Source organism: Monodon monoceros, unplaced genomic scaffold (assembly GCF_005190385.1).
Source record: "Monodon monoceros isolate NGI ecotype Baffin Bay Population unplaced genomic scaffold, NGI_Narwhal_1 Super_Scaffold_18, whole genome shotgun sequence".
Taxonomy (NCBI): Eukaryota; Metazoa; Chordata; class Mammalia; order Artiodactyla; family Monodontidae; genus Monodon; species Monodon monoceros.
The window spans coordinates 166332024-166345498 of NW_021703774.1; the positions used below are offsets into that span (position 1 = coordinate 166332024).

Consider the following 13475-nt stretch of genomic DNA (forward strand, 5'->3'; position numbering starts at 1 on the left):
CCCGCCCCCCCTCCCCCCCCCCTACGCAGCCTTCCCACCGGGGCCCCCCCGCCCGCCCCCGCCCCCCCGCCATAAGACGTCCCTGGAAAGCAAGCAGAGAAAGTGTTTTGGCAGATCCCTGCAGCTGTGGGAGGCAAGGTGAGTGCCGTCTTCACAAAGGCTCATCACGGCCAATCCTTGAGGGCAGGAGGGCGGCAGCTGCCACCTGGGCCCCGGTGGGAAGGCTGCTTTCCGCAGGCCAAGTACCAACGCGCTGAAAAGGAAGTTGCACTGAGAGGTCACTTCTATGTGACAGCTGGAGGCGTGGGAAAGAGGCAAGACTGCAAATCTCGGGAAAGAGATCCAAGGTTTCCAGTCTGGGGCCGGGCCCTGCAGATGTTCATTTGACATTTTTTTCCAACTCTAAATATTTAGAAACAGAGGTGGAATGTCCTGTGGAGCTGGGATATGAGGGCGGACACTCGGAAGGCGAGCTCTCCCCCCGGCTCAGCACCGGGCTCCCTTGTGATGTATCTTCGAGCAGTGAGACTCCAGCAGAGGCACCTGCCCGCGTGTTAATGCAGGGAAATCCTCTTTGACTCGCGCTTGGTCAGGCAAGGTGGCATGTTGCAGGGGGAAGAGCCCATGGCCTTCCCTCCAGATGTAGGGAACAGAGGGGTCCAGGCCAAACTCGGGGTGGCTCAGGGAGGACTTTCTCACCCGGGGAGGCCCAGCTCCAGGTGCTCCCTTGTTCCCTGAGGTTCCTGGGTTCAGGGCTGGAGAGGCTTGAGTGGTGTGGCTTCTAGGGATGCTTTGGTGTACGTCCGGTGACCTGGGGCGGAATGACCCAGCCTGGTCGAGAGGGAAAGCTGGTGTGAGGCTGCCTCCCTGTGCCCATCCCCCGCTAGGAAGGTCGGGCAGGCGAGGAACGAGGAACAGAGCGGACATCCGAAAAAGGGAAGGGTTGGGGGAAGGCAGGCGGGTGAGGCAGGGATGAAACTGCTCGGAATTTCTGAGCCCTGGACTGCGGTTTGTCCTTGAGTTTTCCGGTAAAGAACGGGGGTGAAGTTGAGAAAATGGAGCAGTCTCCTGGAAGAAAACAGGTTTTGGAATCCTCCAGACCTTGGTTCAGATCCTAGCCCAGTCTCTTTCCAGCTGTGCGACCTGGACGAACCACTTCCCTTCTCTGAAATTCAGCACTTTCACCATCGAGCTTAATAATGCCCATTTGGAAAGATGGTTGTAGAGCAGAAATAAAAAAACATTTTGACACATGGGTTATGCCCAATAAATAACAGCTGTTAACTGCTACTACCACCTATCACGCAAGCAGAGACTTTTCCGTCTTCTAGAATGTATACAGTTTTAGGCTCAGTTAAATTTTTCCTAAACTGGGCAAACCGAACCTTCCTTGAGAGGCTGTCTGACCACTGTCTTCTGGCTTGACAGCATGTTACGTCCTGGCCTCACAGCTGCGCTCTGACCCGGAGCCCAGCCCAGTTACTAGGAGGAGCCAGGCCGGGGAGAGTCCCGGGAGTGGAGCTGCCGTTCAGCAGGCGCTGTTCTGGGCCTGGTGCACGTATTAGGTTCTCCGGTGCAGTGCAGAGGCAAGGAAGGCCCTCGCCCCACAGGGCTCCAGAGCAGCAGCCGTTAGACGGGGCTGGCTTCCTGCAGGTCCCCACCCTCCGGGCTCTGCTCACTGCAAAGTGCCGCACGGCACTGCTCACGTTTTCCCTTTTGAGGAAAATGGCCTGCTTTCTACACACTCACCCGTGTCCTCCACGTCGCCGGGCCACGGAGAGGAGCGGAGGTGCTTGATGGGGACAGGCGGGCTGCGCTCTGACTCCAGACTCCATTGGAACCACCTTGTGGAACATCTGTGCGACCACAGCACATAAAAATGTTTTCCTCTGGCATCCGCTTTTATAAGGATGTAATAACATCTGCAGTGCAAAAATAGTTCTATTTTTGGCAGATCAGCTTTGCCAGCGAGCTGACCCTGACCAGGTGTGAAGGGAGTCGGCAGGGTGCGGGGAGGGGGGCCGTGGAGGCATGTCTGTGTGCCGGGCCTCTGCCCCGACCCCGGCCCACCCTCTTCCTTCCCTTCCCCGGGCCCTGCTGGGCCTTTGCCTTGGGCTCAGATTCCCTGCCTCAAGCTTCGTGGCCCCTTGTGTCCTCCCTGGTAGTCGGTCTGCTCCTGGGGGAGGCTCACCCGCCCTGGCCCCCATGCCCAGACCTCCTTTATCTTTGAGCGCCCAGCATTTCCAGCCTTTTCCTTTGTTGGAGGATGGCTCTTGATTCTGAAGCAGAGATGATACCCAAGAGATCGGATATCTGATGTGACTTTGCTTCCCTGATGGCCCTGAGCCCTTTGCCACCAGTTGTGGCCTCAACTCTGCGTGGTTGGTGCGCATTTATAATGGGGCCCTCACTGAGCTTCAGAGCCTCACTGCTTCCCTGGGTTTGCCAGGAGTCTGCCGTCTGCGTGGAGCTGGGGAGGCAGAGAGGCCAGTTTGTGGAAGGACATAATTCATTTGGGTCAGACCCCCCCCCCCCCGCCCCCGCCCCCAGGCCTCTCCTTGCCCGGAAGAGCAGCCCTGAGCTGCCGTCTGGCCGGGCACAGAAACCTCTTCCACGTGGGAGGAGAGGACACTCAGTGCCAGCGTGTCGGTGTCCAAAAATGCCTTTTAAGAATGGGTAGGCAGGGCTTCCGTGGTGGCGCAGTGGCTGAGAGTCCGCCTGCCGATGCAGGAGACACGGGTTCGTGCCCCGGTCTGGGAGGATCCCGCATGCCGCGGAGCGGCTGGGCCCGTGAGCCATGGCCGCTGAGCCTGCGTGTCCGGAGCCTGTGCTCCGCAACGGGAAAGGCCACAGCAGTGAGAGGCCCGTGTACCGAGAAAAAAAAAAAAAGCAAGCGCCGTCCTTCCTCAGGGCGGAACGCGGTCCCAGCCCCTGTTCAACATGCACACGCTCCAGTCGTCGTGGCCGCAGGGTTTTGCTCAGGGCCCAGCATGTCCCGCAAACGCCACAGCGCTGCCCAGGGTGGGGTGCTCATCCACCTGAAACGGCGGGGTGTGACTTCACTTTGAAGTTGGTGGGCACGCTCACCTCCTGTCTTGTGTCAACCCCTGAGCGAGACTCCCCAGGATCACTGGCCAGAGTGCCCGGGGTGGCTCAGGGCCCGGTATTGGGGGCAGAGCAGCCGATCATTTTAGCATCTCACTCAGTGTCTCCTGTTTGGCCAGCCCTCAGCCAAACGGTCTTGCCAGAACCAGGCGTCTTCACTCTGAGACTTAGTCTCCTGGCTTCGAAAGGGCCTTGCAAGGCCGTGGGTTCCAGACCATCTCTCTACTCCAGATCCCCCTCTTGTAGCATCTTGACAAATGGCCACCCCGTTTCTCCCCAGACACCTGCAGGGACCCAGGGCTCATTGCTCTGTGAGCACATGCAGATATAATAACAGAGAGCTCCGTCGCCCCTTGGCAATGACATGGATTGCCGGACATGCCCCTGCTGGACAGCCGGGCCCTCAGAGCATGGCCAGGACCTCCCGAGTCTTTCCCCTCCCGGCCTGAGATATCCAAATTCTTTCCCATTTCTTGGGGTCAGGGTGTTCAGACCTTTTAAGCAGAAGGACTCCAGTTCGCCCGCGGCTCTCTGAAAGCCCAGACTGCGTCCAGCCCTGTGGACGTGGCTGGGCTGGACGGAAGGACGGAGCGGGGGGCCCTCCCTCAGCAGGTGTCGCAGCCTCGCCCCTGCAGCTTCGTCGTGTGGTGGGGGCGCCGCCCCGGAGCTGGGCTCCAGTAATGTAGCTTCCTTTTGGTCCCGTCACGTTCTTGTCAAGCTTGAAATCACCTAAAACCCACAAGTCTCTTCACTGGGCTTGTTCCTCATTTTGTTCTCGGTGAGATTAATGTTTGAGCCAAAGCAGGTGGTTTGCGTTTGCCCTGGTGAAGGTAGTCAGCACGCTGGGGCTGGAGGAGCAGAGCTGCGGGGTCAGGCGGGGCTGTCATCTGGGCAGAGCACCTGACACCTTTAAGCTTCGGCTTCCTCGGCTTTAAAGTGGTTCTTAGGAGGACCAGGTGGAGTGAGGTCGCTGCCGCCAGGGAGTGCTGTGCTCTGCAGCTGACCCGTGTCTCGGGGTCTCATCACCTCCACCCTTGATGCTGGCAATAGGATCCCGTGAACCCTCTGCGCTGTGCCTTTCTTTAAGTCCTGGACAAACAGGTAGACCCAGGGCCAGGTAGAGAATCGTGCGAGATGCCCTGGAGGCCACCCTGGGAACATGAGCGGGCTGTCGTCCAGCCTCGGCCACAGGATCTTAGATGGGAACCTGCCACAGTGATGTGATCTTAGAGGAGCCCTCTGTTCTTCAGCCCAGCATCCCCATCTCAATAGGCAATTGGAGAGTCTCGCAGCAGGTCAGTTCATAGCGAGCCCGTGCTGGCTCCTGGAGAATCTGATTTGAAAGTGTGCCAACAGATGATTTTTTTAACGGTCCCATCAAAAATGGTTGTCTGGATCAGCGTCAAGCCAGTGTTTAACTTCCAGCTCCACTCTTCCTTCTGTTACGGAAGTGGGGTCAGCCTCTGCCCTCCGCCAGTGTTCTGGCACCTCTGAAGTGTGCCGTAACTTTTCAGGGATGTCTCTGTCACAGAATCGGATTTTTCTGACCCTGAAACTTAATCATTTAAAGCGACTTGGTTCTGTCCTACCATCTGCGGCTTTGTCTCCCTCCTAACTGGGTCTTTTCTACCTTTCCCAGCCTGGAAGTCACTCTCCCTAATGGGTAAGAGAAGTAAAAGCAGGTGAGACTGGGCAGAGGCCTTTAGCCTCCGAACAGACGCACCCCAGGCCTCTGCCCCGTTCTTCCGGTGCTCAAGGTAGTTAACCTTCCACCTTTGCTCTGCTTTTTTCACTAGTCTGAATTCATTTTGAGCTCTAGCCTTCCTGATCCAGTTCCTGTCTTCTCATGCTGTTTCTTGATTGCCTATTTCAGCTTCCAGATTTCTTTGTATTTTTTTAGACTTTGTATTTGATGTTTAGCTGATCAACAGCGTTGTGATAGTTCCAGGCGCCCAGCAAAGCGACTCAACCACACGTATACATGCAGCCATTCTCCCCCAGACTGCCTCAGCTTCCAGGTTTTATTTCAGTAACAGTGGTGAGGGACTTCCCTGGTGGCCCAGTGGTAAAGAATCCGCCTTACAATGCAGGGGACGCAGGTTCAATCCCCGGTCAGGGAACTAAGATCCCACATGCCGTGGGGCAACTAAGCCCGCACGCTGCAACTACTGAGCTCGCGCACCTCAACTAGAGAGCCTGCGTGCCGCTAACTACAGAGCCCACCCACCCTGGAGCCTGCTCACACCACAACTAGAGAGAAGCCCGCATGCTGCAACGAAAAGCCCCCGTGCCGCAACTGAGACCCGATGCAGCCAAAAATAAATTAATGAATTAATAATAAATAAATCTTTCTAAATAAATAAATAACAGTGGTGACCGTAGCTACACTTCCACTCAGTTTAAACAGCGTTTATGCACTTAGCACTCTGCTAGGCACCTGTGAAGTGTAAAACAGGTACATACATCTGCCCTTAAGGAATGTATAATCTTGTGAGGGAAGTAAGCCTTAAACACAGGGTGGAAGTTGGGGGAGAGCTCCGCATGCGTCATGACTCAGCGCTCGTGTCAGGGTCATCAGTGCCTTCTCCCCTCCCTGCCCCCTTTCCTTTTAATACTCAGAGCACTGATCCCTGGGCCAGAACTGGCCCGCTGGATCCCACCTCCTCTTAAACCCCCTCTGTCGTAACCAGGGATGCGGATTGAGATTCTCTTGTTCATGTTCCACACGGTCACTCGGCCGGCCCTGCAGCCTCACACAGTAGAAGGAATGTAGGCTTGGAAGTAAGCATGGCTTTGACCCAGGCTCTGCTCTCACTCCCTGTGTGACCTTGGGCAGGCCACCCCATCTGTCTGAGCCTCGGAGTCTCCTGACGCCCGGGTTGCCGGTCCCTCCCTCCGTAGCTGCCACACAGGCACGGCAGCGGCACGGCACTTTGGGGGTTCATCTGTGACATCAGGCCCCAAGCTGAGCCTGTGCCTGGCAGGGGTGGTCACCTGTGCCCTCCCTGCTGTGGGCTGTGGAGGTGGAGGTGGGGTGTGCTCCACAAGGGCGGAGCGAGACTCTCCCCTGGAAGCGGGGCCTCAGGGCTTCTGCGGGCCGGACTGTCTGCGACCTGAAACTTGGGTTGCTTTGTGCTGGGGCTCCCTCACTGGAAAAGTGGCCTTCAACCCCCGCCAGCTGGCCCCGGGCCTGCCAGCAGGGAGAACAGGCCCTGGGCCCTCACCCGGCTCTCTGACCTAGAGGAACATTCTGTCTCTTTGCAGATGGAGAAGGATGAAACCGTGAGCGACTGCTCCCCACACATAGCCAACATCGGGCGCCTGGTCGAGGTGAGTGGGCCTCCTGCTGCCACGGTTCGCCTCCACCGCATGGGACGTTCGCCCCTGGAGCCCGGCTGCCGGCCTCCCTTGCTGCTCCCTCGCAGCTCCGCAGCAGCCAGCAGCGCATTTCTCATGTTTTGCCCTGGCCTCATGTTTCCTGAGCCTTCTGATTTGGACGCAAGCAGGGCCCAGCTCCAGAGGCACCCCCTCTACTGTCCCCCAAACACATGCACCCTGAAGACTCAGCTCGGGAGGTCCTAAGTCCTGTCTCCCCCCGTCCAGTGGGTGCGAGCGGAGACCTGAGCTCAGACGGGAAGCAGATCCCGGGAACACCAGTGGGCTCTGGAGGCGGAGCTTGAACTACACCTCAGCTCCCCCTTCCCCACGCCACCTGGAAGAAGGGGGTGCTCTCCAGCTGCACGGGGTTGTTCACAGAGCTGGGGGGAGGGCTGGCGGGTGGTTGAGTGGGGTGGGCCAGCTCCCAGTGAGGGTCAGCCTGGGATGCCGGGACTTGGTACTGGCGTCCTGGGCGCCAGGATGGGGAGGCGCTCAGGGCACACACTCACGTGCCTCCACCCTGCGGTCACAGCGGGGACTGCAGGGGCGCAGGCGGGAGGAGGGAGGGCGTTCCCGTCAGTCTCACCGGCCTCCTTTTCCAGGACATGGAAAATAAAATCAGAAGTACGCTGAATGAGATCTACTTTGGAAAAACAAAGGACATCGTTAATGGGCTAAGGTAATGTACCCCAAAGCACGGGCTTTGGAACCAAAAAGGTGTGGATTTGAATCCTAGGTCACTGCTTAAGAGCTCTATGGCCTTGGGCCTCTGTTTCCTCCTTTGTAAACCAGGGCTGAGGTATCTATCCTCCTTATAGGGTTGTTAATGCAAGTTTTGCAAGGGTAAAGCCCGGCATACAGAGTGTGTACTCAGGATAGATGTGGGAATCAGAGTAGACTTGCACCATTTCTGTTTCCTGGGGCCCATTCACCTTAACAACATCCGTGCCCTTGTCCCTGGAGTCACCTCTCGGTCCCTCAGGCTGAGTCCCACCTAAAGAATCTGCCCGGCCCCTTTGGCTCCTGGGCCTGAGGATACCTCCAGATCAGACCCTAAGACGCAGGAGGGCATGACACCACCAGCACAGAAAGAGCCCCCCGACCTGCTGCTTTCTGGAGAGGGACCCGCCACCCTGGGGTCCTCTCAGGGCTGTTGGCTGCCCCTCCCCACACGTCTTGTGCCCTCCGTTCTTCAGTGTCGGCCCGAGTGAAGGCCGAAGGGGGCTCAGGGGCTCGCTGGGTCCTCAAGGTCATGGTGGGCAGGGTAGGAGGCCAGAGCCCCTTTGGGGGGGTGGGTAGTGGAGGCCGCTGTGGAGCGAGACGGGCCTTGGAGTCGGGAGGCCGGGATCTCATGCAGTCTCTGTCAGCCAGAGCCGTGTGACCTTCGACCAGGGATGACTCCCAGTGGCCCTCCGGCCGTCCAGGAGCAGGGCTGCCGAAGGGAGGGGTGGGATGGAGGCCGGTGTGCGGCCCTACACCACCACGCGGGTCCAGGGGCTAACGCTCTGCCCGTGGTTTCCTGTAGTCCCCCACTGTGGACAGATCTCTCCTTTGGGAACAAGGAGAGGCAGGAAGCAGCTCTGGTTTGTGAATCTGTCCAGGAGACAGATGTTTTAGTCTTTCACTCATAGAGTTTTAAAAGATGGGGCCCACTTTGGACTCATCACCTTTCTGATTTCCTCCCTGCCTGTGGGGGACGTGGTCTGGCCCCCAGTGGGTTTTATTCCACCCCCAGAGCATTGCTCTCCTCTGGCTGTTGAGCCTGGGGCCCCTGAGCCAGCCACACACCCGCCTGGCCTGCAGGGTCCCCGGGCGTTGGCTGACAAATCGGAGAAAGCCGCAGAGAGCCTGCGGGGTGGTGGCCTGAGCCCCTGAAAACCGTGACTGCCGCCCGCAAGAGCCCCGCGGCCAGAACCTCCCCACCACAGCCCCTGAGCGGCAGCGGCCTTGGTGACGCTCCCCTCTCTCTTCTGCCTGTGTGTCCCCAGCACGTGCTCTCAGCTGTCGCCCCGTGTGCTCCTGGGCCCCGTCCTCCCCCTCCCGCTGCACTCACCTCTGTGCACTCTCTGTAGATCTGTTGACGTTATCCCCGCCAACCCCAAGTTCCCGCAGCTGCAGAGGGAGCTTTCCCAGGTGCTGACGCAGCGCCAGAGCCACATCCAGCCTGAAAATTAAGCCGCTCCAGGTACCCTGCCTGAGAGGCCTGAGCGCCGCCCCACTAAACAGGACTCACCAGCCCGCCGAGACCCCGCCGGACCCTTAAACACCACTAACCCCGTGTCCGCTCGGCTGGGAGCAGCCCCCTTAACGTGCACACTCGCCACGCCCCGCGTTACACGGACCTGAATCACGTGTGCGGTGTGTGTGCTTTGCACTCTGGGCGGGGCCGCGTGGGAGGGCGGGCCGTCTGGGCTTCTGCCCCTGAGCAGGCCGGGCATCGCCGGGCACCACCGTCGCCTCTCCGGCAGGAGCCGCTCGCCTGCGCCGCTCCCGGTGGCCTCCCGCTTGGCCGGCGGCTTTGGCGGCCTCTCTGCTGTGTGTGCAGCCGGGGCTTCGCCAGCTGTCCACCAAGGATCCCAGAAGCCAGATGAGCCCCCTTCTCGGTGGGAGATTGACTGGGGCTAGCCGACCTAAAAGGGGGCGGTGTATCGCCCTGAGTCTGAGGATGGAACAGAGTGCGGCTGTAATCCCCGGGCCGGGCCTGGTGCCCCCAAGACCGGGTGCCGCTGGAGCCGCCGGGACCGGCATAACCCTCTGCCCCTAGCGAGCTGCAGCTGTCCTCCTAAATGCCTTACGCCGATGGAGGGGCAGCAGTCTGGCTGTAGACGATGGCCGAGGACCATGACTTGAGCTAGTGACAGATACAGATGTGTGAAAGCAGTCAGCACCCCCGGAGAGGAGAAGGGAAACTGGTTTTAATAAGAGGCGTTTGGAAACCCAGCTGGGCAGGGCTATAGGGCCTGGGCTTAGGGGCTTCTTCCCAGGCCCAGGGGCTGGACTCGGAGACCCTGACCCGGGAGAGGCCCAGTGTGGGGGACAGAGGTGGGGCACCTGTGCAACCAGGCGGAGCGGCTCTTCTGCAGCCGTGGGACCGCAGCACAGTCTGGTCTGTGTGTGTGCCAGCATCAGGCCTGGGGCATCTGTCAGCCTCCAGCCTCATGCTCGGACCGTTACATTCCCATCAGAGCATTAAGAACCCCCCTTTTAAGGCGTTCCATATGGTGCAGTTTCCTCTCCAGCCCCTCAGCTTTTAGGGTGGGTCTAGAATCTTCTGGATCCCTCACCTCGGCTAGTCCTGTGGCCACCCACTGGAGGCTTTCTGACATAGATCCCCTGCAGCAGTGGGCAGCCTGGCACCTTCTGTCCAGGACAGGCCCTCCTTCCCACCTCCAGGCATTGGTTCCGAGCTGCTTGGCAGTGACCTTCCCGAGCTCCTTTCCCTAAACGAGGGTCCTGCTCCTTGCACCTCCAGCCATTCCAAGCCTAACCTCCTGTTCCTTACCTGGTTCTAACTCTGGAAATTTCTCCTTTGGGGGGGTAGCGGGGGGCTGGGTACAGCCCAGGCCTGGCGTGCTCCTTCCCAGAAGAGCCAGCACCCAGTCGGGCCGGGGTGCCGTGGGAGCCACCACTTCGCCCACCGCATCCTCCCACTGGGCAAGTTAGCCTCCCATTGGGAGCTTTCCAGAAGCCCGTGGTGGGCTGGCTGAGGTTTGCAGCCCGAGGGCCACCAGGGCTGGTGCCTGACCCTTCCTGTGGCCGTCGCAGAGCAGAGCGGAGCAGACACTCAGAAATGTGTATTCAGCAGCATCAACCAAAAATGTCAGCGTGTCTCATGGGAATTTTTGTAGCTGCACACAGACTCTTTCAAAGCCTCGTCTCTGCCTCCCTCTTTACCATCTTGAGGGCACTTCCCATGATGTTTCTAGGACTCAGTAGCCAGAATTCCACGTGGGATGCTCCTGGGTCCTACTTCATTGTATTTCACCCATATTCAGTGGGGGGGGGGGGGGACTATTTTTTGGTCTCTCCTTCCCATTCTGTTTCACGGCCAGTGCGTGTCAAGTGTGACATTCCCGTGGCTCTACAGCATTCCTGCAAGGTAGCCTTCCACTCTTTCTTTCCACTGCTTTGAAACTGTTAGGAAGTTTATAAATAGTTTAGGAAGTTCCTGGTTAACCCCACACATCGAGGAAATCTGACAAAGTGATCATTAAGGTCATTGCCAGGAGCATTTCTCTGAGCCTCAGTTTCCTCATCTGTAAATTGGGAATAATGCTCAGACCCCTCCAGAATGCTTGTGAGAGTGAAGTGTGCCTGAGAAGCACTCTGTAAACTGTACAACCTCTACAGAGGTTAGCTGTTGTTCGCTCTGTCTAACCTGTGCGTAAGTGCACTCCCGTGAACATTTCCCCACAAATTCAGGATTTGACAGCAGCGACCCAGGGCCACTTACCTGTCCCCTCCTGCCTCTTGAAGTTCAGGCTGAGGGATTTTCTTGGCCAATTTAACAGCTGATGGTGCCTTGCAGCCGAAGCCTAAAAGTGCCTGCCCACAGGTGCTGCCCAGGCAGTGGGCTCAGACGTCCGAGGTGCCGGTTCCTAATGCTCGCCGGGTGGCCAGCCCTGCACGCCGTGCTTTGTAACGGGGTCCTTATCTCTCGGCCTCTGGCCTGAGTCCACAGCTGGGCTGAAGCACAGACGGTCTCTGCTGTGGCGTGCTTGGAGGCCCACTTCTGATTCAGGCTGACATTGGGATCTGTGCCCCAGAGTCCAGGTCATGCCCAGCCTGGTGCAGAGGTGGGCCGTGGCCTCCCCCGCGGGGCCGGCCTCGGGCTCTGGGCCCCTCTGCCCCCTCCGCACAGCTTGCAGCTCGCACTCCCAGAGGATGGGGAAGGGGGCACCCAGCCCAGTGACCCGGCCCCTCGCCCTGGACGCACCGGCAGGGCAGCCCTCGGCCCCTCGCCGCTGCACTCTTCCTGTTCAGCCTGCTAATGACAATTCTTCTCCCCGGGCAGGTCTGTGCAGACTTTTGCAGACAAATCAAAACAAGAAGCTCTTAAGAACGACCTGGTGGAGGCTTTGAAGAGAAAGCAGCAGTGTTAAGCCTCTTCTTCCCAACTAACCGGACACGCCGCCGTGCGCTCACTAGATTCCTTTCTTAGAAACTCGTTTTCTGCTCCCTCCCTCGTCCCTTCCTCCCCGCCCCCCCCAGGTCACACAACAACTTGCATCACCACTGCACAGCGCCATGTCTCCCTGAGAATAAACCCTATGAACACCCTTCTTGTCTCTGAGGCCTACTTCCCACCACATTTTGCTATCAAAACTCAGTATTTCCGTAGAAACCATGTTTTCTGTTTGCCCCGGCCCCCCCGTCTCTCCACCACCACCCATTTATAGGCATAAAATACACTGTCTGTCTGCCTCCCTTCCCTCCCACCCTTTTGTTACATTGGTGTAAAAAATGTAAAACAAAAAAATTTTATGAAATAACTGTGGTGTGTGAAAGATAGAAGAAAAACTGGAAATCTGATTCCACGTGTGTTTGGGAGTTGCTTGGGGTTGGGGGTTGGCGGGGACAGGGGACAGCTCTGGGAGAAAGGAGAGGTGGCCCTCAGCGTCGTCCCGCACGCCTGGCCCCTGTCCCACGGAGACCACACGGTGGGGGGCGGGGACCTGCGGACCGTCCTGCTCTTCTGGCCAGGTGCTTTTCTGTCAATTTTTATGGAATGCAAAAGGAGTTTTTGTTTTATTTTGTTTTTTTGTAAAGCTTAAAAAAAAATCTACATCTTATACTTGAGCTTCCATACTTAAAAAAAAAAAAAGGAAAAAAAGAACAAAAAAAATAAATAAAAAGAAACTGGGATGCAGTTAGCACTGGCCTTGTGTTCTTTCTTGCCTGCCTCGCTGTCCAAGCATGTGTGAGCTCAGCTGGGAGGGCTGACCCCAGTGGGGGCGTGGGGCCCACGTGGTGAGCAAGCAGGGGGTCCTTGCAGATCTCCAGCGGCTTCTCTGGGCCCCCGCTCCGCGCAGACCCTGCCCCACCTGTCCTGAACAGCTGGGGCCATCCCATCATCAGGTGTGATGGGATGGGGGCTCTCCCCCCCCTCCCCTTTCATTTCAGCAAACACCTGCTCTGCGCAGTCATGTCCACACTCGTCCCACGCCATCTTCACAGCCCTGGGTGACGTGGGCAAACAGGTTGGGGTTAACGTGCCCAAGGTCCCTCCAAGCCGTAGTCCGTGCTCTCCCGGCTGACACCAGGGCAGCTTGGCAGGGCAGTCGGGCCCACACCCCAGTGAAGCCCCTCTGGTTTGAGGTACCTGGGTCCCTGACACGCCTGTCCCCGAATCCTTGGGCCCAGCTCCTCTCTGCATGGTCCGATGAGAAAGTTCCCAGATGGGGCACATCTTTACTGAGTGCAGAGTACCACTGAGATAGAGACGGGGAACAGGAGAGACACCTGCGTGCAGTTCCTTTCAAGGAACTTCAGGTGGAGAAGATGAGGGAGGCGGACAGGTGAAGGCCGGAGCTCTGTCAGTGGACCCAGAGCCCTTCTCCAATGGAAATGACATCCTCGTGGTAGAGTGCTTGGCACAGATAAATGAGTTCATGTTTATCAGGTGTTCGATCACGTGACCAAAATAACACTTGGAAGCCAGGAATTGTGACTGTGATGTATGCCAGGCCTGATCTTACTCTTCTAAAGTCTTCCATCACTGGAAGAGCCATCACTGCTGTCTTTTGCTGCTAAGTCAGGCCAGTGAGCTTAGGGACACTGGGCCCTGAGGCCGGGTTTCCTCAGTGAGGGGCAGCCGGACCCAAGTGGCAGAAGAGGAGTGTGTGCCCCTGGCTCGGTCCTCTCCCTGCTCTGTGGGACCCTACCCGCCCGAGGGGTGGCGTAGGCCTTGTGGACCTGTTCACGGCCCCTCTTGCTTCTCTGGTGCCACCCCCTCCCCGCAGCCTCGGTGCGGTGGGGCCATGGCGTTCCCT

The 13475-nt window shown here is 58.2% G+C and overlaps 1 protein-coding gene across 2 annotated transcripts in view; it reads left to right on the forward strand.

Moving 5' to 3' along the window:
• CAPZB (capping actin protein of muscle Z-line subunit beta) overlaps nucleotides 1–12346 on the forward strand; it is a 138418-nt gene extending 126072 nt beyond the window's left edge. The window contains exons 7-10 of one of the 2 annotated variants that reach the window (XM_029228913.1): nucleotides 6370–6435; nucleotides 7086–7162; nucleotides 8556–8668; nucleotides 11498–12346. In XM_029228913.1, coding sequence (XP_029084746.1) covers nucleotides 6370–6435; nucleotides 7086–7162; nucleotides 8556–8658 — 246 coding nt within the window. In that variant the 3' untranslated portion in view covers nucleotides 8659–8668; nucleotides 11498–12346. The remainder of the gene's footprint in view (nucleotides 1–6369; nucleotides 6436–7085; nucleotides 7163–8555; nucleotides 8669–11497) is intronic. The other variant, XM_029228914.1, reaches the window with a different exon arrangement.
• Nucleotides 12347–13475: the final 1129 nt, after the last annotated feature.